Consider the following 25,977-nt stretch of genomic DNA (forward strand, 5'->3'; position numbering starts at 1 on the left):
AGCCCATGGGTGCATGATCCCAGGTTGCAGAAGGGTTGCTTCCTTGTTCACTTCCCCTCTGGGGCCTCTGTTTCCAGGATGAAGAAAAGGAAGGGTCTGAGCAGGCACTGAACTCCCGGGATGGAGCACCGGTCCAGCACCCCCTGGCCCTCCTACCCTCTGGCAGCTATGAAGAGGACCCACAGACCATCCTGGACGACCACCTGTCCAGGGTCCTCAAGACCCCTGGCTGCCAGTCGCCTGGTGTGGGCCGCTATAGCCCACGTTCCCGCTCCCCTGACCGCCACCATCACCATCAGCAGTACCACTCCTTCCTCCCGATTGGGGGCAAGCTGTCCCCAGTGGCTGCTTGCCCTCTCCTTGGAGGCAAGAGCTTCCTGACTAAGCAGACGACGACGAAGCATGTTCATCACCACTACATCCATCACCATGCTGTCCCCAAGACCAAGGAGGAGATCGAGGCAGAAGCCACGCAGAGAGTGCGCTGCCTCTGTCCTGGGGGCACGGAGTATTACTGCTACTCCAAATGCAAGAGCCACCCCAAGGCTCCAGAGCCCCTGCCTGGGGAGCAGTTTTGGTAAGTGACTAGCACCCCCTGCCCCCAGGGTAGGGCTTTTCTCCCAGCCCCGAGTCCTGAACAGGTGTAAAGTGGGGGTGGAGTTAACAGTTTAGCTTCCTAGAGGGGCGTGGGCATGGGTTGCAGTACGGGGAGTGACAGATGCCGTGGCTCTGCCCTCCCTGGACCCTTCTGGGATTGCCGTGTTCCAGTCTCGGGGTTTTAATGGGATGTCTGGGTTGGGTGTTCTTGGTGCCCACAGTGGCAGCAAAGGCAGCACCTTGCCCAAACGAAATCCGAAAGGCACAGAACCGGGCCTGACACTGCCTGCCAGGGAAGGAGGGATCTCGAGCGGAGCTGGGGCCCCTCAGCTTCCGGAGGAGGAAGGAGACCGTTCGCAGGATGTCTGGCAGTGGATGCTGGACAGTGAGTGGCAGAGCAAGTCCAAGCCCCATAGGTAAATACCACACCCAGAGGCTGTGTGGGGTTGGCTATTTCTGCAGCCTGTGGAAAGCAAACGAGACTGCCATCTTAGTATTAGACCCTGGGCTCAGGAGACCACAAAAATGTCATGTTTTGGCAGTGACCCTCTGCTCATGTTATGGTAGAGTTATTTTCTTCTCTCTCTCAGAATAGACAAGTTTCTGTTGAAGTCACATTTTCCAGTTTTTCTAACCCAGTTTCTCTCCTTCTGCTGCTCATGTCCTGTTCAGTGCCCAAAGCATAAGGAAAAGCTACCCATTGGAGTCTGCCCGCACATCCACAGGCGAACGAGTCGGCCAGCACCATCCGTTGGGGGCCAGCGGACATCCCCGCTCTGTGGCCCGGGCTCACCCGTTTACCCAGGACCCTGCAATGGCTCCCCTAACCCCACCCAACACTTTGGCACAGCTGAAGGAAGCCTGCCGCAGGCTGGCAGAGGTGTCGAAACCCCCAAAGCAGCGGTGAGTAGAAGTGTGGAAGGCGTTCAGAAGGGGGTGGGTTAGAGACGGCGGAGAGGCAAAGACTCTGCTAGGAGGAACCGTTTCTGTCTCCGGAAGCCATTCTCCTTGGTTCTATTCAAGCAGGGCCTTTGAGGCAACTTATTCCTACAAGTGGGATGATTCCATGTAAATCCTCAGAGTCCTCACTTCATGTGAGGCAGTGTAGATTAGCATATGAGTAGCCATGACCAGGGGTCTTGAGCCCTTTGCAGCCACTTGAGGTTAGCCCTGTTATGGACTATTCCAGAATGTCTGTGAACACAAGGTTGGGTGTCTGCAGGGAGGGAGGTTGGGTTGGGCCTGAGTGGTTTTCTCTGCTTCCCACTTGCCATGGGGATCCAAGCTCGCCTCTATCTTCTAAGCCAGTTGGTCATGACCCCATTAGGAAGTCAAACAACCCTTTTACAGGGGTCGCCTAAGACCTTCAGAAAACACAGACATTTACATTACAGTTTACAACAGTAGCAAAATTACAGTTATGAAGTAGCAGTAGAAAGAACTTTATGATTTGGGGACACCACAGCGTGAGGAACGGTGTTTAAGCGTGGTGGCCTTAGGAAGATTGAGAACCACTGTCGTAAACCCTTCACCCTGCTTTGTCCTCAGGTGCTGTATGACCAGTCAGCAGAGGGACAGGAGCCACTCGGCCACTGGTCAGGCAGGAGCCACCCCCTTCTCTAACCCTAGCGTGGCTCCAACAGGGTGAGTGTCTCTCTCTCAGGCATTGCTGGAATACTTGAGATGGTTTACATTTCTAGGCGTGTCCTTGCCTGGAGTCATGTGTATGTGGAACCCCATATTGGAAGCGACCTTTGTTCCCACGCTTCCGTGATGAGCAGCACTTAAAGCAGATGTTGCTGTCAGGATCATGGGAAATCCGCCTACTGAGAACACTGCATCACAACACAGGGTTTCCAGGGCTCACAGTAATCAAGAACCTGGGGCTGAAGCCATTGTCAGAGGGCGGAGGGGGTTAGGGTTCCACATAGGCATCACAAAGCAGGGTGAAGGGCAGTCACCCCTCCCCTCCCGCTGTAACATGGCGGTCCCCCATCCTCTGTAGTGTGTGTCTGCTTTGAGATGCTGAATTTGTGATTTCTTTTCAGTCACAAAGAGCCAAAGAAGCTGGCAAGCGTCCACACGCTCCAGGCCAGTGAGTTGGTTGTCACTTACTTTTTCTGCGGAGAAGAGATCCCGTACAGGAGGGTGCTGAAGGCTCAGAGCCTGACCCTGGGCCACTTTAAGGAGCAGCTCAGCAAAAAGGGAAATTATAGGTAAGGGTCCCACCGCCTTTCCTGATCTGGAGTTTGCTCGGAACTTGAATTGCCCCACCCCAGAGCACCTTGGTCTTTGTAGGCTACAGGTGGATTTGGGAAGTGCTCTGGGGAAGACTGGGCTGCTGGGCATCTAGGGTCCTTGTGTTACCCACCCCCCCAACCCTCACTCACCCCCACCCCCAACAAGAGCAGCCATAGCAGGAAGCGGCTGAGAGGGGCAGTCCTCTGGAGATATTGCCAGGTCTTCTCTTCCAGGTGAACAAAGCCGAGGACAAAAAAGTTACAGCCATTTAACCGGGAGAGCGGGGCTCTGCTATGAGGTGGAGGCTCTGCCTGAAATTGGAGGTCCCCTTGTCTGTTTGGGATGCGAACTGATAGAGAGAGGTCAGAACCACCCCAGAGGCTGCCATGTTGGAGGCTTAGAAAAGCAGAGACCTAGCCAGGCGTTGGTGGCACACACCCTTAATCCCAGCACTCGGGAGGCAGAGGCAGGTGGATCTCTGTGAGTTCGAGGCCAGCCTGGTCTACAGAGCGAGTTCCAGGACAGCCTCCAAAACAATACAGAGAAAAACAAAACAAACAAAACAAAAAACAAGACAAAACAAACAAACAAAAACAAGAAAATCAGAGATCAGGGCTCAGGAGCCACCAGCCTCTTCATTGGTGAGCGACTTCCCCGGCTTTGACAGGCCAGATGGAGCAGGAAGGAGCCAGGCAGTCTTGTGGGCAGTCAAGAGGGTAAATAAGCTGACCAGCTTCCTATTTGACCCGGGGCTTCACTGCCCTCTCCCTGCCACCAGCCTCTTTGCCTCCCTGGTAGAGTGGAGGGACCCTTAAGAAGGGGCACAGTGGCCTTGCCAGGTCCTTGAGCCGAGGGTGATGAAGTCTAGTTCACAAATATCTTAGCCTTCTCACAGAAAGGCCATGGCGGTTCGTTTGGGACTTGACCTTCTGGCCTCCCTCTGGAGGGAGTGTAATCTGTGTTCTGTCCATTTGTGTTCCCAGTATGAAACACTAAGCCTGGACAAAGTGAGGTAGACAAGGTCCTCAGGGAGGTCCCCATTCTGGAGAATTGCACCTAAGGAGTGTCCCCTTCCCAGTTGAGTGTCCTGAGGCCCTATATGTAGAGGCGAAGCCCACATGTACCTCCAGAGTCCAGATTCGAGGGAAGAGCCTGAAGGATGCTGAGGCTCCTGGGTGGGCCCTGGGTCCTGGCCCCTGGGTGAGCAAGCTTGTTGCAGGATGCTGAGCTGTCCCGCCATCCCTGCTGGATTTTGCGGGGATGCACCAGTCATTCTGTTAAAGGGTTCTTTTGGTGGTGCTAACAGTGACCTTTCGCAGGTAGAAGGACAAAGACCCTTCAGGTGACAGCTTACTGGGTGGGGTGGGGTGGTAGGTGGGTAGCTGAGCCTAGGTTGTTCTCTGTCATACCCGAGAAGAGGCCATTCTGAAAGTTATCAAAGGGTCTGGAGAACAGGCCTGGCGGCGGCCTTTAATCTCAACAGAGACACAGGTGAAGCTAATTACACAGGGTGCCCCTCCAGGGATTCATTTTGATCTTGGCTTTGACTCTGCTGGACTTGGAGGAGAAGCGCAGGTGACCTTCTAGGAGCGAAAGTGTCACAGCACATTGTGTAGGGGCCTACAGGGAAGGGCCTCGCTCAGCCACTCCGGCCACATCTGGCTCTGATTTTTCCCCCCCTAAGGCACATTTAATAAGCCTGGCTTTGAAGCTCTGGCCTCCCGTCTAAAGCACAAAGATTTGCACAAATGGTCCCCTCTCGAATTCTTTGCTGATTGGATCAGGCTGTGGAAGGCCCTCCCACCCGCCTTATCTCTGTAGTTGGGCTTGGTGTCCTTCTGGGGGTGGGGAAAGAGTACCACGCCTCCTTCCCCAAACCAGGGCCTTGGCCCCCAACATTTCAGTTAGTACCCCTAACCCCCACCCTAATGAAAAAGAGCCCAGTGAGGCCAGGGTTGTGGGGCTGGGACCTGGGCTGTGTTGAGTAATCTCACCATGGCAGGGGTTCAGAAAGCAAACAGCCTCCCCAGACATGCCAGACACCATTGGTGCCAGATGTCGGGAGAAGGCGGAGTTTGCCGCATGAAGCCTGGTACAGTGGAAAACCCGGCTCTTGGAGAAAACAAGGGCGGGCAAGGCAGCATGTTTGAAGTCCGGGAGAGGGTGGGGGTGGGGGCTCGGGACTGTCGCTTCTCTCCTTGCTGGAATAGGTTGCAATTATGGAAAAGGTCAACGTATGTTTGCCCAGAGGAGCCACGAAAAACCTAGTGTGGTCAGAGCTGGGTGGCCTGCCTACCGGTATTGGCGTTCAGGCCCTCTTATTTGGGAAAAGGGCTCCCCCTTGCTCTCCTGCCCGCTCTCCCTGTTTTCTCTCCCCTAGGCTTCCCTAAGCATTTTGACCCATGCGCAGTGTTGGACCCCTTAAATGGCTGTGCCCCTAGACCGCTAGCTCAGCCACAGGCGCCCTGGGTAGACCCCTGGTTTCCCTGCACTGAGCCTGCTGTCTTAATTCAGTTCACCTGCTCTAAGGACGGATGACACAATTAACTGAGGATGGTACCTCGACCCTAAACATGTGACCGAATTTTATGTCTTAGAGGCTCCATGGTTCTTCCTCAGAGTGGCCTTTATGGGCTAGAAGGGACAATTCACAGGGAGAGCTTAATCCTCTTGAGGGGGTCCCCCAAGGAAGAGGCATTGTTTAGGGTCTTCTGCAAGGCTTGGGCTAGGCCTGGCCCAGGATGATGTACAGAATATGGCGACCTGAGAGAGGCTGTCATTTATGTTTGTACAATTAAACAGTCTGGGAAGAAGGGCTGTTGGAGAGGAGAAGAGGAACCTTTAATATAAGGCAGGAGGGGAAGGCTTTAGTGTTGGACCCAAGCGAGGTGGGGGGGGAGGGGGAGGGAGGAATCAGGGACAGAAAGGGTCCCCTGCCCCCAGGAGGGCTGGCCTGCCTCCTGTTGGGCTAGGCCAGAGACTGTTGGCACTTGGGTAGATGGCCTCTGGACTGATGATAGCAACCAGTTAGCCTTCCACTTCCGAGTCCCTGGGCCCTGAAGGACCTTGCCCGGCCGCCATCACAAATGAGTCCAGGCGTGTACGCTTCCCATTCTCCTCCCTCAGAGGGAAGGAAGGAGAGTGTCCATGTTGGGCAGACAGGTGGCAGCAGCCCTAGCTAGAGCCTGGCCTTCCCACCCCCACAGTGCATCTGCCTGGCCCACCTGGCAAGGTGGCCTGCCCTCACGCATCCCGCCCGTCCCGTGTGGAGCACTGTTTGAGATGCACCCGTCAGTCGGCACAGATGCCCAGTGCGGTTCTCCGTTGGCAAGAAGACGCCGTCTCAACAGGCTTTCCCATCTTCTTTTTAAGGTATTACTTCAAAAAAGCAAGTGATGAGTTTCCCTGTGGAGCCGTGTTCGAGGAGATCTGGGACGATGAGACGCTGCTCCCCATGTACGAAGGCAGGATCCTGGGGAAAGTGGAGAGGATTGATTGAGCCTCCGCCTCCGTGTATACCTTGGACCCGGAGCCCAGAGACCTGTTTCAGACCTACGCGACAGCCACAAAGTATTTTGAAGGAAAACAGTATAGGGAGGAGCCGGCCCCTGGGCCTTCAGGAGGGCGGGTGGTTGCTTTTCAGTGCCCGTGAGCTGGGCACCGAGATCAGAAAAACCTGAACTATTTATTCAAAATGTGACCACTCTGGGCTATGGAGGAGGCTGACCGTGTTTGAGAGACTGCCATACATAATATATGACTTCCTAGGGATCTGAAATTCATAGACTAAGAGAAAACCATGTATAGCTTGCCCAGACAGGAGTCCTTATTGATATTTATTGAACAGTCGATATCTATTCCCCTACCCCACCCCACCCCCAGTTTATGCTGCTTTAAACATGGAAATGGGAGAGAGAAGTTTGGATTGCTGTCTACACTTAGGAGCCAAGCTGGGAGTGCATTAACCATTTCTGTGTTAACAGAGGACTCTGCTCTGCACGACATCTCTCCAAGTGAAGACAGGCTTCTTTTGGGGGAAAAAAAAAAAAAAAAGACGCCACCCCCACCCCAGCCATGCTGCTTTGCTTGTCACAGAAGTCTTGAGGGTTGACTGTGACAGCACCTTCACCACTTTGGGAATGTCATGTTGGGTGGGGGCCGTCCAGAGTGGAGGAGCTGGGAGCCTTCACCCCAGGGCCAGAGGTTCTACATCTGTACGCCTTCCCCTCACTGAGTCCTGGAAGCCCTGTGGCTGAGCCTGCTGACCTTCTGGCCACCTTGTGGTTCAAGCTTGTGATTTTTTTTTTTTTTTTTTTTTTTATAAAGGAAGTGAGAGTTCCTTTTCTTTTTAAGTCAGCCTCTGGACCATGGCCATCAGGATTGCACCCTTACCCACCCAACCCTGCGAGAACACGGGCACCTAGCAGCACCTCCCCTCCGTTACCTTCCCTTGGCGCTCGGGTTTGTGTTAAGTTAACCTGTACGTCCTGTTTGCCATTCTTACTGTTTATAGGCCTGTGTACAGTGTAGGGCAGAGTTGTTAACCCACTGGCTAGTGCTTGACTTGGGAATCGGTACAGTACCTGTACAGGCACGGGGACCCGCTCCGTGCACCGCCCTATATTCAGGGCTCAAGCTCTCCCTTGGTTTTTGAAAGGGGTTTATGTATAAATATATTTTATGCCTTTTTATTACAAGTCTTGTTACTCAGTGACTTTTGTCATGGCATTTTGTTCTACTTAGACTGTAAATTATGCATTATAAAGAGTTCATTTAAAGAAAATTACTTGGTACAATAATTATTGTAATTAAGAGATGTAGCCTTTATTAAAATTTTATATTTTTCAAAACGTCGGTCTCATCTTTGGATTCCCCCAGGGTGGGAGTGCGATCAGGGAATGCCTTTTGTACAGGAATGTCTGAATTTGGCTTCCCCTTGCTCGAGCCTTGTTCTGACTGTAACAAAGCATGGTTATGTGGCCTGTAAGTTGACCGGGAACTGGCTGAGGTTGTTCTCTCGTGGGCGACTGTATTGGAGAGTTTGCCCCACTCTGATGCACTCAGTTTGCCACACTCAGACTTCCAGGCATGTCTCCCACCTGACAGGTGCTTTTCTCAGACTCTCAGTTTTGGTTGAAAAGCCTCTGGAAGTGGGTTTGTAGCTAAGGCAGGGCCAGCTGAGGCCAGTGGGTTTTGAGGCTAATGCCATCCACCCTTTTTGACCTGGGATCTGACCTTAGATCATCAACAGCCATCATCCATACTCCAGGCAGGCCAAGTGTTTGGGAACAAATCTTCAGTCCTCAGTAAGAGTCAAGAAGAGCAACTTGCCCTTTGACGGTGTGTGTCACATGACCTTAGACATCAGCTAGCTATTGCTCACTCAGTGGTATGTTCTCCACATGTACTGCTCAGGAAGCCAGGCTGAGGCATTGACAAGATTGTCCACTTGAAGTCCTATGAAGTGAATCTTGTAAAAGTCTGGTGATGGGCTGAGGTGTAGCTCGGTGGTAGAGCTCTGTCGGATGTGAATAGGTCCTGGGTTCCATTGCCAGCACCAGATGGGGCATGGATCTCAGGGCACTTGGTCTGTCTTGGCTTTCTGTTGCTGAGTTTTTGGGACATTGGGCTCAGCAGCGGATCATGTTTGACTTCCGTTCTTGTTGACAGTTGGTATTGGGTTGAATGGATAAAGTGAAAATCCTTGCTGTGTGGGGTGTAGGGTCCACAGATGTAATGCTTGCTCCTAGTGGAGGCTGGAGAGTTAGGGTCCCTTCTGGAGCCTTCTAAGGACGCGAGGAAGGCTCTGCAGTTCCGAGACCTGCTGTGCTTGGTATGTGTGAGGGTTACAGGTGGTCGTTTCTCTTCACCTTCAAGCCTTTGGGTTCAGCTGCTGAAGAGAAGAAGGAGGCAAGGAGGGTTTAAGACCCAGGGTTGAAGCTGGGTGGTTAATCCCAGCACTTGGGAGGCAGAGGCAGGTGGATCTCTGTGAGTTCAAGGCCACCCTGGTCTACAGAGTAAGTTCCAGGACAGCCATGGCTACACAGAGAAACCCTGTCTTGAAAAACAAAATAAAGAAACAAAGAGACCCAGGTTTGTTTTGTTTTATTTAATTTTCACTCTTTTGGTACTTTCGACTCCCAAATAAATCACACAGAAGCTTTCTTATGAATGAATGGCAAGCCTCAACTTGTCTTATTTACTAACCAGCTTTTCTTAAATTATCCCATCTACCTTTTGCCTCTGAGCTTCTACCTTTCTCTATTTCTGTTTATCTTCCTTTACTTCTACTCTGTGGCTTGCTGTGTAGCTGGGTGGCTGGCCCTTTCTTTTCTCACTCATTGATCCCTTTTCCTCAGATTTCTCTCTCGATGCCTGCCAGCCCCACCTATTTCTTTCTCCTGCCTCGCTATTGGCCATTCAGCTCTTTATTAGACAAATCAGGTGTTTTAGACAGGCAAAGTAACACAGCTTCACAGTTAAAAGAAATGCAACATAAATGAATGCAGCACATCTTTGCATCATTAAACAAATATTCCACAGCATGAACAAATGCAACACATCTTAAAATAATATTCCACAGCACAGGTTTGAGACCCAGCACCTTCTGTGTAAGTACCTGGCCTGGCCCCCCACCCCTTGTATGTGAGGGATATAGCTGGAGTAATGGATCACTTGGGTTTGTTTATTGTGGTAAGACAATGATAACACCTCCACCTTTTAAGTACACAGGGTTATTAACTACAATAATGACAATATTTCACAATGAGAACTTCTCTGTGTGTTACATCTGCTCTTGTGCATGCAGACGTGTACCTGCCTGTGGAGGCCAGAAATCAGGTGTCTTGCTCCATCCCTCCATCTTCTCTTGAGATAGTCTATCTCTGAGCTTGGAGCTCAGCAAGTCTCAGTGATCATCCTGTCTCCATCCCTCAGAGCATTAGGGTTATAGGCATGTGTGCAACCATGCTTAGCTTTTTCCCAGGGAGTTGGGTCCTGAACTCAAGCAAACAGGAGGATTCCAGCCCTGGAATTCCTCAGCCTGCATAATTAAGTCTTTATGCTTACTGGATGACAAATCGTTTTGCCTCCTCTCTGACCACAGCAACTACCGTGATACTTCCTGACTACTTTTAAGATTATTTTATGACTATGAGTGTTTTGCCTGCATGTGTTTATGTGCACCACATTCATGCCTGGTGTCCAGAGGTCAGAAGAGAGTATCAAATCCCCTGGGACTGGAGTTAGAGATGCTCGTGAATCACTATATGGATCCTGGGTACTTTATAAAAGCAACAAATGCCCTTAACCACTGAGCTATGATCTCTCCAGCTCTTTGACTATTTTATAACTTTAAAATTTTTTTCTATCTAACGTATTATTTTATGAGCATTAGCTTTCCATGGGTGTCCCACCCCCGGGAACTGGTTACAGACAGTTGAGAGCTGCCATGTGGGTGCTGGGAATTGAACCCAGGTCCTCTGGAAGAGCAGCCAGTGGGTGCTCTTAACCTCTGAGTCATCTCTCCAGTCCCTATTTTAAATTCTTCTAACTGGAGTCATGCAAATCCTTCTGTGACTAAAACTACTTAGCATGTAGTACCCGGGGTTTATCCATGACACACACACAGATTTCATTTTTCAAGGTTGAGCAATATTCCATTGTATATACCTACCACATTTTCTTTAGCTCTTCATCCAACAGTAAGCATTCAGGTTAATTCCATAACATGGCTCTTGTAACACATGCAGGTAATTCATTGAGATTTTGATTTTAGTACTTGTTGATAAGTCTTCAGAAGTGAAATTGCTTTTTTTTTTTTTTTTTGAATCTCCATACTGTTTCCCAAAGTGATTCCACCATTTTCTTTCCTGTGAAAAGTATACAGAACTTTCAAATTCCCCAAGCACTTATCAATACTTGCCTTTTGTCTTTGTGTGTGGGGGGGGAGGGGGAGAGAGAGGTGAGTGTAGTACACATGCTATAATGAGTGTCTTAGTTTGGGTTTTTATTGCTATGAAAAGATACCATGACCACAGCAACTCTTTTGTTGTTATTTGCTTGTTTTCAGAACAGAGTCTCTCTGTGCAACCTTGACAGGCCTGGAACTCACTCTGTAGACCAGTGTGGTTTCAAACTTAGATCTACCTCTCTTTGACTCCTGAGTACTGGGATTAAAGGCATGTGCCACCACCACCACAGGCTCACCACAGCTCATAAGGAAAACATTTAATTGGGGTGGCTCACTTACAGTTTCAGAGAGTCCGCCCATCATCATCAGGATGGGGAGCATGGTGGCAGGCAGGGGATGTGGTGCTGGAGCGGAGAGTGCTGCAAGTTGCAGGCAACAGGAAGTTGACTGATACACTGAGGGAAACTTGAGCTTAAGAGACCTCAGAGCCGCCCCCACAGTGGCCCACTTCCTCCAACAAGGCCACACCTCCCAATAGTATCACTTCCTTTGGGGGCCATTTTCTTTCAAACCACCACCACAGTGAATGAGAAGACAACTTTTGGGAGTCATGTCTCCTATGCTGTTAGGAGACAGGGTCTCTCTTGTTTCCATGCAGCATACTCTAGGCTGTCTGATCTTCGAGCTTCTAGGCAATTCTTTGGCAGCCACCTCCTATCTCTCCTCAGGAGTGCTGCCACTATAGACACCCCACTGCATTCAGCTTGGTAGCTTGCTTGTTTGTTGTGACAGGGTCTCATTTTGTAGCTCTGAATTCCTGGAACTCACTATGTAGACCAGGCTGGCCTTGAACTCACAGATATTTGCCTGCATCTGCCTTCCCAGTGCTGGGATTAAAGGTGTGCGCCATCTGGCATGTGCAGCTTTTTAAAGCAAGTTCTGGGGACTGAGCTCCGGTCATCACACTTACCCGCTGAGCATCTCACTGGCCCTTTGCGTTGGCTTTTCTAGCAGGCATCCTTACAGGCATGGGAAGGACAGCCTTGCTTGCAAGTCCCTGAAGATTGGTGGTATTAATCTGTCCTATACATGCTGATTATTTGTATATCTTTGGAGAATTTTGTCTTTAGTACAATTTTATTTATTTTTAATTTTTTTAATTATATGCATGGGTGTTTGGCCTGCACGTATGTACGTGCACGATGTGTATGTGTGTGTGTGTGCCTTTGCCTGTAGAAGAGGCATTGAATTCCCTGGAACTGGAGTTACAGACAGTTGTGAGCCACCGTGTAATGGGAGTTTCAGGTTAGTTCCAGCTCGATTCCTCCAAGTCCTGTGTTCAAAGTATGTGGCGTCTTCAGCACTGTGATTTTATCTTCAAGCTATGGGAGGCAGCCAAGGGAAATGTCAGTAGCCTGTATGGTTTTGGGGGTCTCTTGAACCTCCTCACCCACCCTGGCCAACTACTCAAGGGGAGGCTTTCCTTGTCTGTCACTGGGGTTTTCTGGGGAGTTTTATCACTCTGTGCTGTAACTGTTCACACTGTGTGTGTGTGTGTGTGTGTGTGTGTGTGTGTGTGTGTGTGTGTGTGTAATACATGCTTATATTTCTAAGAGCAAGCTTATAAAAGGATGTTTCTCTGTAGCCTTCTCAGACATCCATAATGTCATCTCTCCCAAAAATCCCACCAGAAAACTTAGAGACGATCACACGTTCAGCACAGTTGCAAGAGACAAAGGCAACTCCAATCAAAATCTTTTAAGATATTTTCGAGAGAAATAGAAAAAGGCCACCCTAAAGTTCTCACAGGAGTGCAGAAGACCCCCCCAGACAGCCAAAACAACCCTGAACAAAAAGAACAATGCTGGAGAGATCACCACACCAGATTGAAAGTGAGCTATAGTAACAAAACATCATGGCATTGGCACAAAACTAGATGTATAGGTCAGAGGCACAAAGTAGTAGAAGGCTCAAATACGAATGTAGGAAACGACAGCCATCAGCTCTTTGACAAAGACACCAACATTTCAAAATGGAGGACAGAAAGCATCTTCAACAAATGGTGCTAGGAAAATTGGGTGTGAATGTGTAGAAAAATGAAATTAAGGCCCACATCTATCACCTTGCATAAAAACCAACTCCACGTGGGCCAGAGGCCTTGTTCAGAAGCCTGGAACAATGAAAATGCTGAAAGAAAACATAGGCGGCGGCTACATAAGACAGGTGGGGGCATCACTCTCTGAACAGGGTTCCGTCTCCTTAGGAATTCAGGCCAACAGCTGACAGGTGGGCTACACAGAACTGAAAAGCCTCTGTACAGCAGGAGAAACAATCGGTCAAACGAAGGGGAAGCCCACAGAATGGGAAAGAATGTTTTACAGCTGTGTATCTGGTGGAGGATTAACATCCAGAATAGACAAAGAACTAAAATAAATATATAAATAAAATCGGGGGGGGGGGGGGGAGAGGGGACTCAATTTGAAAAATGGGCTACAGATCTGAACAGAGAGTTCTCTAAAGAAGCAGCATAAAGGACTACCAAAACAAACAAACAAACAAACAAACAACTTAAAAGCACCCAAATCCTTAGCAATTAGGCAAATGCTAATCAAAACAACTGAGCTTTTATCTTACCCTAGTCAGAACAGTGGAAAACAAAAGCTGGAGGAGGATGGGGGGGGGGGGCAGGGGTTGGTAAGGGATGCTTCCTTCACCCTTGGTAGAATTGCAAGCCTGTGCAGTGTGGAGAATGCTCAAAAAGTCAAAAGTAGACCTACCCATCACCCAGCTATACCTCTCCTTGGCACACGCCCAAAGGACTGGACATCCTGCTTCATAGATGCTTGCTCAGCCACGCCCATTGTTGCCCCGTTCACAATAACTGGGAAATAGAAACAACCGAGTCCTTTAACCGAGTGCAAATGTGGTACACAAACATTGTGGAATACAGAAATAAAATTTAAAGAAATTTGCAGCCTGGGTGGTGGTGGTGGTGGCAGTGCACACTTTTAATCCCAGCCCTTGGGAGGCAGAGACACTTGAATCTCTGTGAGTTCAAGGCCAGACTGGTCTACAGAGTGAGTTCCAGGACATCCAGGACTGTTATACAGAGAAACCCTGTCTCGAAAAACATACATACATACATACATACATACATACGTACATACATACATAGAGACAGAAATGTGCAGATAAATGGGTACAACTAGAAAGTATTATACTGAGTGAGCTGATCCAGACCCAGAAGAAAGACAAATGCCACATGGCCTCTCATTTGCGGATCCTAGTCCTGAATCATTATATGTATGACCTGGGGTAACCATAAAAGCTTGGTAAATAGAAAGACCACAAGGGACAGAGAGAAAGGACTGCGGAGAGAGGGGTGGTAGGCATTGGTGCTAAGAAGTAAGAGGGAGGAGGGGGATCAGAGCTTTCTTAATTTCCCCCCTGCATATTTTAGTGTGTAACTCAGTTGTAATTACTTAACTACTTATTAGTGCATCCACAGAGCCTGGAATAAATTTGTCCTGTTCTCTTGTGCCTAGCATGGCAATTGCCACCGCATAGGAACTCATTCAGTTAAGACTGATAAAATAGAAGCAAAACAAAATTTTCTATGGCCATCTCACCTTGGCATCATCCTTTTAGATTAAATATATACCATATGTTTGTATTATTTTGTAACATGGCATTTTCATTCAATAAAATTATTGGGCATATTTCCATAGCAAGAGAATTTTTTCTGGATCCTTCACAGGAAAAATTAAACATATTTAATCATTTATGACTGGAAATTCATGTAGTTTATAGTTTTTTTTGTTTTTTTGTCCTGAGTATAACTAAATTGCCAAGGCTAGGTCTTCATAAATTTCACCATGACTCCTGCCATACTCAGGCTAAGCAGTCTTTAACTGCTGGCATAAAGATTTTCCACATAGAATTGTCAAATCAAAGGTCTTTTGAGGACTTTGGTCACATCCTGCCAGGCTGTCTAAGGTGGTGACTTTTTGAATCTCTAGTGCCTTACACATGGTTGACACTTGACCTAGTCTCCGCCATCGGTTGGAGTGTCCAGCCTGATATTCAGGGCTTGGCAGTCTGGGCGAAGCTCCTCTCTGGGGACATAGACTGGCAATGGATTTCTATTCCAAGGATTTTCTCATACCTTTGAGATAGTATCAATCAAGAATGCATTGAAGGCTCCTCATCTACTGAGCATGTGCTCTGCAGGGGTCCCAAGCTTCCTTTGTGCCTGTGTGGCTCCTCAGATGGAGGAAAACAAAAATAGTACAAAAGTCCAGTGTGGTCCCGCATACCTCACAAGACTGAGGCAGAAGGATTGCTGTGAGCTCAGGGTCAGTATCCGATACACAGTCAGTTCCGGGATGTCCACACATACAGTATCACCCCTAGAAGAAGGACTTTCTTATCACTCACCCTTCCATCCTCCCCACTTCCCATCAGAGCCCAGGAAGGCATCTTTCTTGGGCTTCTCCTTCCTGAGTGGTAAACGGACCCTACTTTTCATTTCTATCCAGCCAAGGTCAAATTGGAAAATAGAAGATGAAATTGGATCCTTCCATTCTGTGTCTATGAAGGCTAAATATGATGGAAATAAGGGGACACAATTACCCCTCCGCAAACCATCCTGCTGACCAAGATAGAAAACTCTGGAACAGATCCCTAGAAGAAATCGGGCTCCCCAGTCGGAAGCTGAGGGTCTCCTTTGCTATCTAGAACCTTCCTGCCCCAGAGTTACATCCTCTCCTGCTGAGCTGTCCCTTCCTTCAGGGGTTCTGAATTTGGCACAGGCCTGGGAGTATGATCCCCAAATCCCGTCTTATTGAGGGAAGGGATCTATTGTCTAGCTCCGGAGGTGCCCTTGTGTCAGGGACCCTTCTGGGTCCCCCCAGCCAGGCAATGGGTGTGTGGCATTTGTTTCCACCAGTATCAAATCTTTTGTGAGAGTCCATGGTAGAAATGCATTGTGAGCCCTTCCTGAGTGCTTGACTGCAGAGAGTGAGAAACAATTAGTCTTCCCATCAACATAGTTTGTCAACATGAAAGGTTTGGGGATGGGGGGGGGGAGCTGGCACAGCCTCTAGATGATACCCATTTCTTGGCATGGCTGAGATGGCCACAAGGCCTTTGTTGTTCATTTATTGAGCCTGAAATGCCCAGGAGGTGAGGGAAGGGGAGGGGTCAGGGCTGGGGAAGGCCACAGCTGCCATGCATCTGAGCCCTGGCCAGGCCCAGTGGGACGCAAAGCCTTGCCCAACCTGTCTCTAGTGGCAGCATTGCACCCGCCACCTGCTTCCGGCCAGCCCAGAGGCCAGTTCTCTGGACTGAGGGACAGCCAGGTCCTCCCCACCGCCACCCAGAGAAATGGTGAATCACTGAAATAAATGGAAAACCGGGTTATATTAGAAAGTTTGTTTCTACTGTGTTTTATACAGGTCATTCGGGGATTCTGATCCTGTAGTTTTTATTATTCCTTGACGCTCCCGAATACATGGGTCATGGTAGAGAACTTGAAAAACACCCAGAATTAGCTTTTTATTTTTTAAAGGTCAAAGAAGTCTACCTGTGACTCAGAAGTGTCTTTTAAGATGTTCATAAATTTCCGGGCTGATTCCACCCCAAGTGAGAAGATTCTGCCCCGGATAAGTGGGCATGGTGGTCACTGCTGTGCCCATTCATTGTGGTTGTTGGTCTTTTGTGATTTCCCCCGCCACCACTCGGGAGCTGGGACTAATCACAGAGCCATGTGCACACTACACAAGTGTTAGCACTAAGTTCCCAGCCCTCCTTTTGGTCACTTCTGGGCGCAGTCTTCATCGTGGCCCAGACCTGCCTGGATTCCTCCCTCCCTTTCAAGTAAGAGCCAGAACAAAGCCCCTCCTACTCAGAGGCAGAAGGCAGGCTTAGGCCACAGTGCACTCTGGGTTCTGGAGTGGCCAACCCCCTGGGTGGGGGAGGAATCAGCTTGGCCTTCTGCCTGCCTTGCCTTGCTTCTTCTGGGTAGGACATCCCACTCCCCGCTCGCCTTTTGGCTCATCTGGTGTTCTAGCTTCCTTTATGTGGCTAACAACGACTTGGGGAGGAAAGGGTCTACCATGAGGAACCTGAAGTAGAATCCACTGAGGAACAATGCTTGCTGGCTCAGCCCGAGGCTTGTGTTCAGCTAGCTTCCTTGTACATCCCAGGACCACCTGCCATGGGAATGGTGTCCCCTCCACAACATGGGTTGGGCCCGCCTATATCAATCCACCAATCAAGACAACACCTCCCCCAGACAGGCTTACTGGCCAGTCCAGTCTGGGAAGTCCTTCAATTGACAGTTCCTTCTCAGGTGGCTCTAGGTTGTGTCAAGTTGACAGTTAACATTACATCCGGCTCACTGAGCCATGCCCCCTAGCTGTGTACAAGACTGGACAAGGTCTTGTTTCTGATCCCTGCTTCCTCTCCATCAGCAGCAGCAGGCGGAATCTTCCCCGTCACTTTCTTCTGAGGGTCTGAGGGACTTCATGGCACCATTGTCATCCAGTGTTTCAGAACTCCAACATGCATGTTCTCAATGAGAGACAACAGCCCCTCTGTTTTCCTTTGCAGAGTATTTCTCAGCTACAAAGATAGGCGTATGACCAGTTAGCGTGGACCATCATTTTGTCTACTGCTATTGGCTTACAGATGGACATGTGACTTATGCTGGTCCAATGAGAACCAGTCTTGGGACTTTTGTAAGAATTCCAAGAATGAAATCATAAAATTTTATTATTATATTTATTTGTGTATGTGGAGGCGTGTGTGCGCGTGTGTGTGTGCCTGCGGGCAGGTGTGCCCTGTGGAGACCAGAGGACAATCTGTAGAACTCTTTTTCTCTCATTCTACTATTTGAGTCTCAGGGATCAAATTCAAATCATGAGGGTTGGCAGCAAATGCCTTTACCAAATGAGCCAGCCTCCCTTTTTTCTTTTTGGAGACAGATTCTTACACGGTATCCCAGGCTGGTCTCAGTTCATTATGTAACCCAGGTTGGCCTCAAACTCATGGCAATCCTCCTGCCTGAGCCTCCAAAATGCTGGTTTACAGGAGGTGAGCCACAGTAAACCACAGGTTTACTGGCTCCTGGGGCGGCCTTTTCTCCTGGGGTTTCTAAAGTGTAGAATAAATTCCAGGGTTCTTGGGGCTTGTGATGTGAAGAACAGTCCCTTGAGCTTGACGTGAAGAGAGGCCCACAGAGAAGGTAGATGGAGCAGAAGAAAAGAGTGGCCTGTTCCTAATGGCATTTGAACTCTTGGCCAGTCTTGGTGAGTTAACGAATCTTACCTCCTTCTCAACCAACTGGATGTGGGTTTGTCATTATTTTGTGTCTTAGTCAGTGTTCTGTTGCTGCGAAGGGACACCATGGCCATAGCAGCTCTTATAAAAGAAAGCATTTAATTGGGATTTGCTTACAGTTTTAGGGGTTTAGTCCATGGTCATCATGGCGGGAAGCATAGTGAAACAAAGGCAGACATGGTGCTGGAGAAGGAGCTGAAAGTTCTATGTACAGATCCACAGGCAGCGGAAGACAGAGGACAAGGAGCCCTCAAAGCCCACCCCCAGTGACACACTTCCTCCAGCGAGGCCACACCTCCTAATCCTTCTCAAGTAGTGCCTCTCCCTGATGACCAAGTGTTCAAATTTGTGAGCCTAGGGGAAGGAAGAGGGGACACTGGCTACTTTGGAAAACAAGATGGGTTAGACACCTCAGGTTTGAGTCACAGTGGGTCTTATGCTTACTTGGTGAACGACCCGAATCTAGGATACATCATAGACTGTATATAAAGATTCTTGGGAGCTGGGCTGGAAAGACTGCTTTTCTAAGGGACCCAGGTTCAATCTCCAGCACCCTCATGGCAGCTCATACCTGTTTGTAATTCAAGTTCTAGTGGATACAAGACTGTCATACAGACATACATGTAGGCAAAATACGAATGCGCGATGCACACGCGTGTACACACACACACACACACACACACACACACACACACACACTCTCTTGTGAGCCAAGCCTATGCATAGTTCTCTGGGTACCACACTCATGGCCAGCATCAATCTCATCTTCTGAGAGCAATGTGTGCCTGGATGGTAGGATGGAGGACACAGGTAGTAAAGATACAGTCCCTAACTAATGGGAAAGCCAATGAGAGATCCTGATTATGTGGGCGGAGCTACGTGATGTTGGAGCCTCCGAAGCAGTGCCTTTGCCTGGTTCCCCAGGAGAAGGGACTTTTGAGTCTTGAAGCATTCTGGGAATGGTCAGGAGAAGCTAACCGGGACAAAGCCAAGAGAGTGGGAAAGACCAGTGGTCACCAAGGCTCTAACTCCTGGACTCCATCAGGCTAATATGCCCCAGTCCCTCTCAGCTTTTTTTTGGAGGTGCACAGACCTGAAGAAGGCTTGGCAGGGGAGATCAGAGGAACCAGTGGCTGCCAACCACCCCTCAACAGTCTCCCAGTCTATCTGGCTCCTTCTTCTTTCCTTTTGTTCCCCTCATTTTACCCTTTCCATCTGCCCTCCTCTTCTCCTCCCCTTCTTCCTCTACCTTTCCTATTTACCTTCCTCTCCATCTTTACCCCTACTTCCTCTCAATTTCTCCATCTCCACTTCCTTCTCTGTATTCTTCTTCTCCCCCCTTTACTTACCTCTCCTTCACCCATTCTCCCCACCCCTCCCCCACTCCCTCCTCTTTCCTTCCTCCTCCCTCCGCCTCCTCCCCCAGTTTTCCTCCACTTTCCCTTCTGCCTGGTGGGTACCATTTGAGAGGGCGTATCCCTGGCCCCTGCCTTCTCCTTCATTCGGTCAAGAGGAGCCTGAGCTGCATAGTCTCATCCACCTCACAGCCCCAGAAGCATCCTCATGGCCGAGAGGCTTCCTTAGGTCCGGATCCTGAGACTGGGGAGCCCTGAATGGAGGGCAACTGCATATCAGAACCAGACTGGAGGTCCAGCTGACTTTCTTGTTATTATTTTCCTTCATTGGGGGCCACAAGCAAAGACTTCTGGGCTTGGAGCCTTATAGATTCTCACTCCCCTGGCAAGCCAGTGCCCCCGTCCAACCTGGAGTGATTAATTACCAAGGAAAAGAATGATTTTTTTTTTCCCTGAGAATCCATTTAATTATTTGATTGCACAGTAACCAGAGAGTGTGAGAGGCCTGTAGCCAGAAGGGACTTCAAAGCAATACCTTGATGTTGCTGAGTGGGGCATTAATGGGTTCTGAAGGCAGGAGGGCTGCTAAACAGCCGGGAAGTATTCAAAGCCTCCGACCCTGCCAGCAATCTCGAAAACTGCATAAACACAGGAATGCCTTGCCGTGCCTGAGAGAGAAGGAGAGTTCAAAGGGACTGCTAGAGTTTTCATGTAAAGTTTAGAGTTTAAGGCGTGACTGTTGGCTACGGAGACTAGCGTTTGAACTCTTGTTTATTAAAAACAGTTTCCCAGCCATTCAGTGGCTTCCCAGAGACGGAAAGCCTTTCAGGGGGGAAGGTTTAAAGGCAGCATTGATTTCTACCTGGGGTTTACCCCTCCTGTTCTTTTGTGTCTTCTTCCTTTCTGTCTCTTTTTCTTTTTGGATCAAGTTTTTAGAAATCCCTCTAGCAGAGGGAGCCAACAGAGGAAGGGAGGAGGGAAAGGGGGAGGGAGAGAGAGATGACGAGTCTCTGCCCTCCTTTTCTGGGGTGACCAGGCTATGCTCACGGTCATCCTCCCTCCCCTTGGTCCCACAGCAATTCTAGAGGCCCAGAGGTTCAAAGGGTCAGAGCCTGGAGTCTGGATCCCAGGCCTTGCTCTGGCTGGCCCAGTGGGGCTGCTGGCTGTGGGCCTCTGGAGCTGTCTTTTCTTCCTTGTTTCCTGGAGTTCATGCAGAAGGCCTGTGTGGGCTCAAAGTGGCCTATGCAAGATGTGTTCAAGCACATGGGGCAGTCTTTGGTGACGATCCAACTCCAACACTGTTTTGTTTTTTTTTTGAGACAGGGTCTTCTTATGTGTCCCAGGCTAGCTTTGAACTCACTGTCTAGCCCAGGCTGGAATCCTCTTGTGCTAGGTACAAGTACTAGTTACCAGGTACTAGGATTATAAGTGTACACCATCACCGCCAGACACAGTTCAAAGATGAGTTAGATCATTCTAGAAGAGCCCTTAAGCGCTAGAATACGCGGTGGCTCTAAACTTTGCATAAAACATCAGTTTTGCTGGTATTGATCAAGCCACACTTGGTGTATATAGTCTTAGTCCCATGGTAGGAGTACATTTGCCCCGTGGACTAAGCTGGTTCCCAGAAAACAGGAGGCGGCTCAGGGTAGAGCCAGTACTCACAGGGAACCCCAGATCCCTTGTTTTTGTTCCTTAAAAATTCTTTTCCCTAGCTCGGGCCTCTCTCAAATGCCTTAGATGAACACCACACACACACACACACACACACACACACACACACACACACACCCCATGCACACGCACATGCACGTGTGCACATACTACCCCAAAGATGGTATTCTCTTACTGCTTCTACTAGTTTGAGAGAATTCCATAGGGATTTTTTCCCCTGGTCTTGAGGATGTAACCAAGAGGATTCCAAGCCATGTGAGAATTGTCCTGCTTTCTAGAGAGTGGAGTGTGACCCTGTGACGTCAGAAGCACAGTCCTGTCTACTCATATCAGAGAGACAGCGGGTCCTAGGAATGAAGGGGGACTTTTTGTAAGCCAGGGTGTGTTGAATTCTGGGAAACTGTATTTTGGTTTCCTTAACACTTTAACTATGTGAGGCTTCACCCCCTCCGGTCTCCCCTTCCCCCCCACCCCCACCCCCAGCCTCATTGTCCCTTTCAGTGAAAAGAGGCAGACACTCTGGGAGCTGTCCCCTGCCCCTGTGTTGTATGGTTCCTCACTCACCCAGCCATATGGGTGGTCTAGTGGGCTTTATTTTTTAAATGAAGCAATATAAATATAAAACACTTATTTTTCATAATTAAATGGGTTTCATGAAAAAATAATAATAATAAAGCCAGAGAACGTGCTGCAACAAGTCGTGCTAGGGTTTGAGCTATGCTCGGGCTGCCATGGAGGTCTTTAGGAAAGAGCCCGAGACTTCACTGTGTGTCCCACAGAAGCTGTGCTGGGATGGCTAGACATCGAGTCTTGCCTCCGTCCTTCAAGAACATGGCTATGATCAAGCTCACTTCTCTCCATCCACTGGGTTTTACCGAAGACAAAAACCAGGTTTCCCCATTTTTGTGACCGGCAGGGTCTCATGTGGTCTTGGCTACCCCTAACTTGCCATGTAGCTAAGGATGACCTTGAACTCCGGCTTCTACTTGCTGGATGCTAGGATTCCAGATCTGTGCCACCAATCCCAGTTTATGTTGGAGAGCCAACCCAGGGCTGTCTGTGTGCAAAGCACTCTACCATCTGAGCTGCCTGTTTGTAAATTAATCAAGCCATTGGTTAAGTGGAGTGACAGTACACGGGGGCCACCTCTTGTGTGTGGTCAGGAGACAGCTTTTGGGGGCCAGTTCTGGCCTCTGCCTTGCTGATTTAGGGTCTCTGTACACTGTGTACTCTATAGGCTAGCTGACCTCCAGGCTTCTGGGTGGTTGCCCAATCTCTGCCTGTCTCCCAATAGGAGTGCTGAGATTACAAGTTCTTACAATGGTCTGGGGCTTTTCACAGGGTTTCTGGGGATCAAACTCAAATCTTCAGAGCTTTCAGGGCTCTCTCCCTTACTCACATCTCCCTTCTGCTGAGAGCATGTTTCTAAAGAAACATTTTTGCTTTACTTAAACTGAAGGCCCAGTATTACCATTTACTATTTTCTTTTAAACTGCTCCATAGAGTCCCACCAGGCTATCTCCTCCATCCCCATCTCCACCCTCGCTCCTGCCCTGTTTTTCTTCAATAGGAAGATGGATCTTCAGGGTAGTAGCGACTTTCTTTATGACCTAAAAGGAAAACTCATAAATTCCAAACCACACTGTCTTTGTTCACACCCATGCCTGCTCTTTCTGGGGTATGAGTTTCATTTTCCTTTGAGTCAGAGTGGCTGGATGCTGGTGACCTTGACCAAGCTGGTCTCCAAGGAACTCTCCAGTCTTGGGAGCATCTTCTTATTCTCATGGTATAAACATCCCCACCATCATTGATTTCAGGCTACCCACCCTTGAGGGTGACTTGTTCTAGCACACAACAGAATGCGATTATAAAACTCTCATTGCCCAGTCTTGTCTTCTCCATATCACTGTCCCAACATTTGCTGTGTCCTTGGGAAGGCAGAGAGTCTCTGGGGTCTGCTGAAGGACCAGTGAATGAAAATACAAAGGCAGAGGCTGGTCAATGGTTATTTACATTTTCTTGGCTCCATGTCAATGACATCAAATCACTGTGTGTTTACACATGTACATGTGTATAATAGCAGGATACTAAAGTGCTATTGCTTGACCAGGAGTGCTTTCTTCTTGCTTCTAGTTCCATCCTTTTCTGATTCTAATTAGGAAACACAGATTCAATTTTATGTGATGTGTAGGCTTTCCCACTGTAACCAAGTTCCCACCCAATGAAAGACACAGCTTTACTAAGAATTCCACTTAAAGGGGCTCAAGGACATGACTCAGTTTACAGAATGTTTGCCTTTGCATGCACAAAGCCCTGGGTTCAATCCCCACCATTGCATGAATCAGTTATGGTGGTGATCCTAGTACTTGAAAAGGAGAGGCAGGAGGGTCAGAAATTCAGGATTAATGCAGACTACATAACCTAGGATCCCTGAGAACCTGTTTAAACATAGACTTCACCTTAGGGTAATTTATAATCATGACCTTTTTGTTACCAGCTGGGTGGGAGTACCCAGAGTTATTTTTCAAATGTTGGCTTTATTGAGATATAATTTGCATGAACTATGATGCTTCCTTTAAGGGCAGGGAAATGGCCTAGTGTGAGCATTAGCCATGCGGCCTGTGCAAGCCTGGCAGCTGGGCTTCTGTCCTTGGTGGTGTGTCTGTAATCCCAGATGGGAGGTGGCGACAGGAGAATTGCTTGGAAGCACTCAGGGGTAGCAGCCACAGAAGCAAGAGAGACCCTTCCTCAACACACAAGAACCAACCGAGTCCTGAGAGTTATTATTCTCCAAAGTCCACACACCCTCGTGGGCACCTGCCAGCACACACACTCTCAAAATATTAAGTACATTTTAAAATGGTGTTTCCTTTAACCACAGTCTGGGCATAAAACTTCCCTTTCTCTCATGTTGTGTTGCAACCAACCCTCACTTTCCCACTGGAAGCCAGAAATGGCCACCAAGTTGCACTGTGACTAGAGTCCTTTATCAGCAGGTTTCCAGTCTTATTGTTGACTCCTGGCTGTGGGGTTTGCCCTGCATAGTTGGTCATTAGCGGCCTCCCTGGCCCCCATTCACCCAATGCCAGTAGCTTATCCCCACTTGTGTCAACTGAAAACTGTTCCAGATATTTCCAAATACTATCCCTGGGGAGGGACAAGACCATCTCCCGATGAGAATTATAGAATATCCTATAAATGAATCATACTGTACATAGTCTTTCATGGCCAGCTTGCATTGTGGGTCTTAACTAGTATTCTTGCATATATGTATATTCCCTTTCGATTACCGCTTATTAGTCCATTGTATGGATATACCATGATTTATTTACTTGTTCCCTTATCGATGGGTCGACTTTTGGGAACTGGTTCCTTCCTTCTACTATGGGTTCTGCAGTGTGAATTCAGGTCATTAGATCGGTTTGTCAGACGTTCTGGTCCTCTGAGCTGTCTCACTCGCCCCCATGAAACTTTTCTTTGAATCAAAAATTATTTGAATTTTTCATTGTCTGGGGGCTGCAATAAGATGTCAAAAATAGCTGCAAGCTTAGGTTTCATTGTTTAGTCGCAATCTGTGGGAAGAAAAAAAAAAAGGTTCCTTCTTTGTCATAAAGTTTGCTGCTTCAGGTAAGAAAATTTGACAGCAAGCCAGTGGTGGTGCCTGCCTTTAATTCCAGTGCTTGGGAGGCAGAGGCAGAGGCAGAGGCAGGTGGATCTCTGTGGGTTCAAGGCCAGCTTGGTCTACAGAGTGAGTTCCAGGACAGCCAGGACTGTTACATAGAGAAACCCTGTCTCAGAAAATGAAGCAAAACAAAACAAAACAAAACAAAAAAAAAAAAAAAAAAAAAAAAAAAAAAAAAAGGTGTGCATCATTGTGCCTTTGATTAAGTGTTAATTACTTTACTAGTCCTTTCCATCTTGATATATTATCTATTTAAGTTATTATGAGGTTAAGTTGCTAAGATTTTGATTTGGAAATTCTCATTCATTTTGGTCTGTGAACTAGTGGTTTGTTTTTAACAAAAATTTTGAGATTGGCATTATCTCCCCTTAAATTCTGCACCACAGAACTTGCCGGTGTAGTCGCCTGGTCTAGGGTAAAATGTGGGTGAAAATCTAGCTTTCAAATTGAGTTTCTTTTCTATTACATTTATATATTTATTTATTTTGTGTGTATGCATTTGTGTGCGTACATGCATACGCACGTGCACACACACACACACACACACACACACACAGTCTTTTAAACAATTGTTCAGAAGTCAGGATGGGACTCACGGGTGGTGGCCTGACATATAGGGGTGCTCAACAAAAGCTAACTCCTCTCTCTCCTTAGTTTCCTTATTTGTTTAATTTAAAACTTACTCTTATGGGCATGGGTGTTTTTGCCTGCTTGTATGTCTGTGCACCAAATGCATGCAGTGCCTGTAGAGGCCAGAAGAGGTTGTTGGACCCATCCTGGAACTGGAGTTACAGACAGTTGTGAGCTGCCATGTGGGTGCTGAAATTCAAACCCAGGTCCTTTAGAAGAACTCACAGTACTCTTAACTGCTGAGCCATCTCTCCAGCTCCTCTCCCTGACTCCCGTGACAAATAACCCTAACCATCTGGGGAAACTTTGAGGACAAAAACGAGGCCCCAATGGAAAATGGTGGTTCAAATCCGAGCGCCCACACAGTAGGTCATGGAAGTTTTTGTACTTCCCTGATTCCTGTTACTAGCTTTACCCGGATTGATGTGTTGGTCTTTCCTGAGCCCCTCCGATGGGAAACTTCCCTGCCTCCTCCAGGTGACTCCTGTGAGCTGTTGTCCTGAGCCCCCCACCCCCCCAGAGTGGGCAAAAGCAGTGAGCTCAAG

At 48.5% G+C, this 25,977-nt stretch overlaps 1 protein-coding gene across 5 annotated transcripts in view; it reads left to right on the plus strand.

The window, feature by feature from the left end:
• Positions 1-7,688, plus strand: part of Axin2 (axin 2) — a 28,344-nt gene extending 20,656 nt beyond the window's left edge. For all 5 annotated transcript variants that reach the window (XM_051179562.1, XM_051179565.1, XM_051179569.1 and 2 more), the window contains exons 6-11: positions 78-577; positions 819-1,013; positions 1,270-1,500; positions 2,146-2,241; positions 2,646-2,813; positions 6,211-7,688. In XM_051179562.1, the coding sequence (XP_051035519.1) occupies positions 78-577; positions 819-1,013; positions 1,270-1,500; positions 2,146-2,241; positions 2,646-2,813; positions 6,211-6,337 (1,317 nt within the window). In that variant the 3' untranslated portion in view covers positions 6,338-7,688. The remainder of the gene's footprint in view (positions 1-77; positions 578-818; positions 1,014-1,269; positions 1,501-2,145; positions 2,242-2,645; positions 2,814-6,210) is intronic.
• The last annotated feature ends 18,289 nt before the right edge of the window (positions 7,689-25,977 follow it).

Source organism: Phodopus roborovskii, unplaced genomic scaffold (assembly GCF_943737965.1).
Source record: "Phodopus roborovskii unplaced genomic scaffold, PHOROB, whole genome shotgun sequence".
NCBI classification, from domain to species: domain Eukaryota; kingdom Metazoa; phylum Chordata; class Mammalia; order Rodentia; family Cricetidae; genus Phodopus; species Phodopus roborovskii.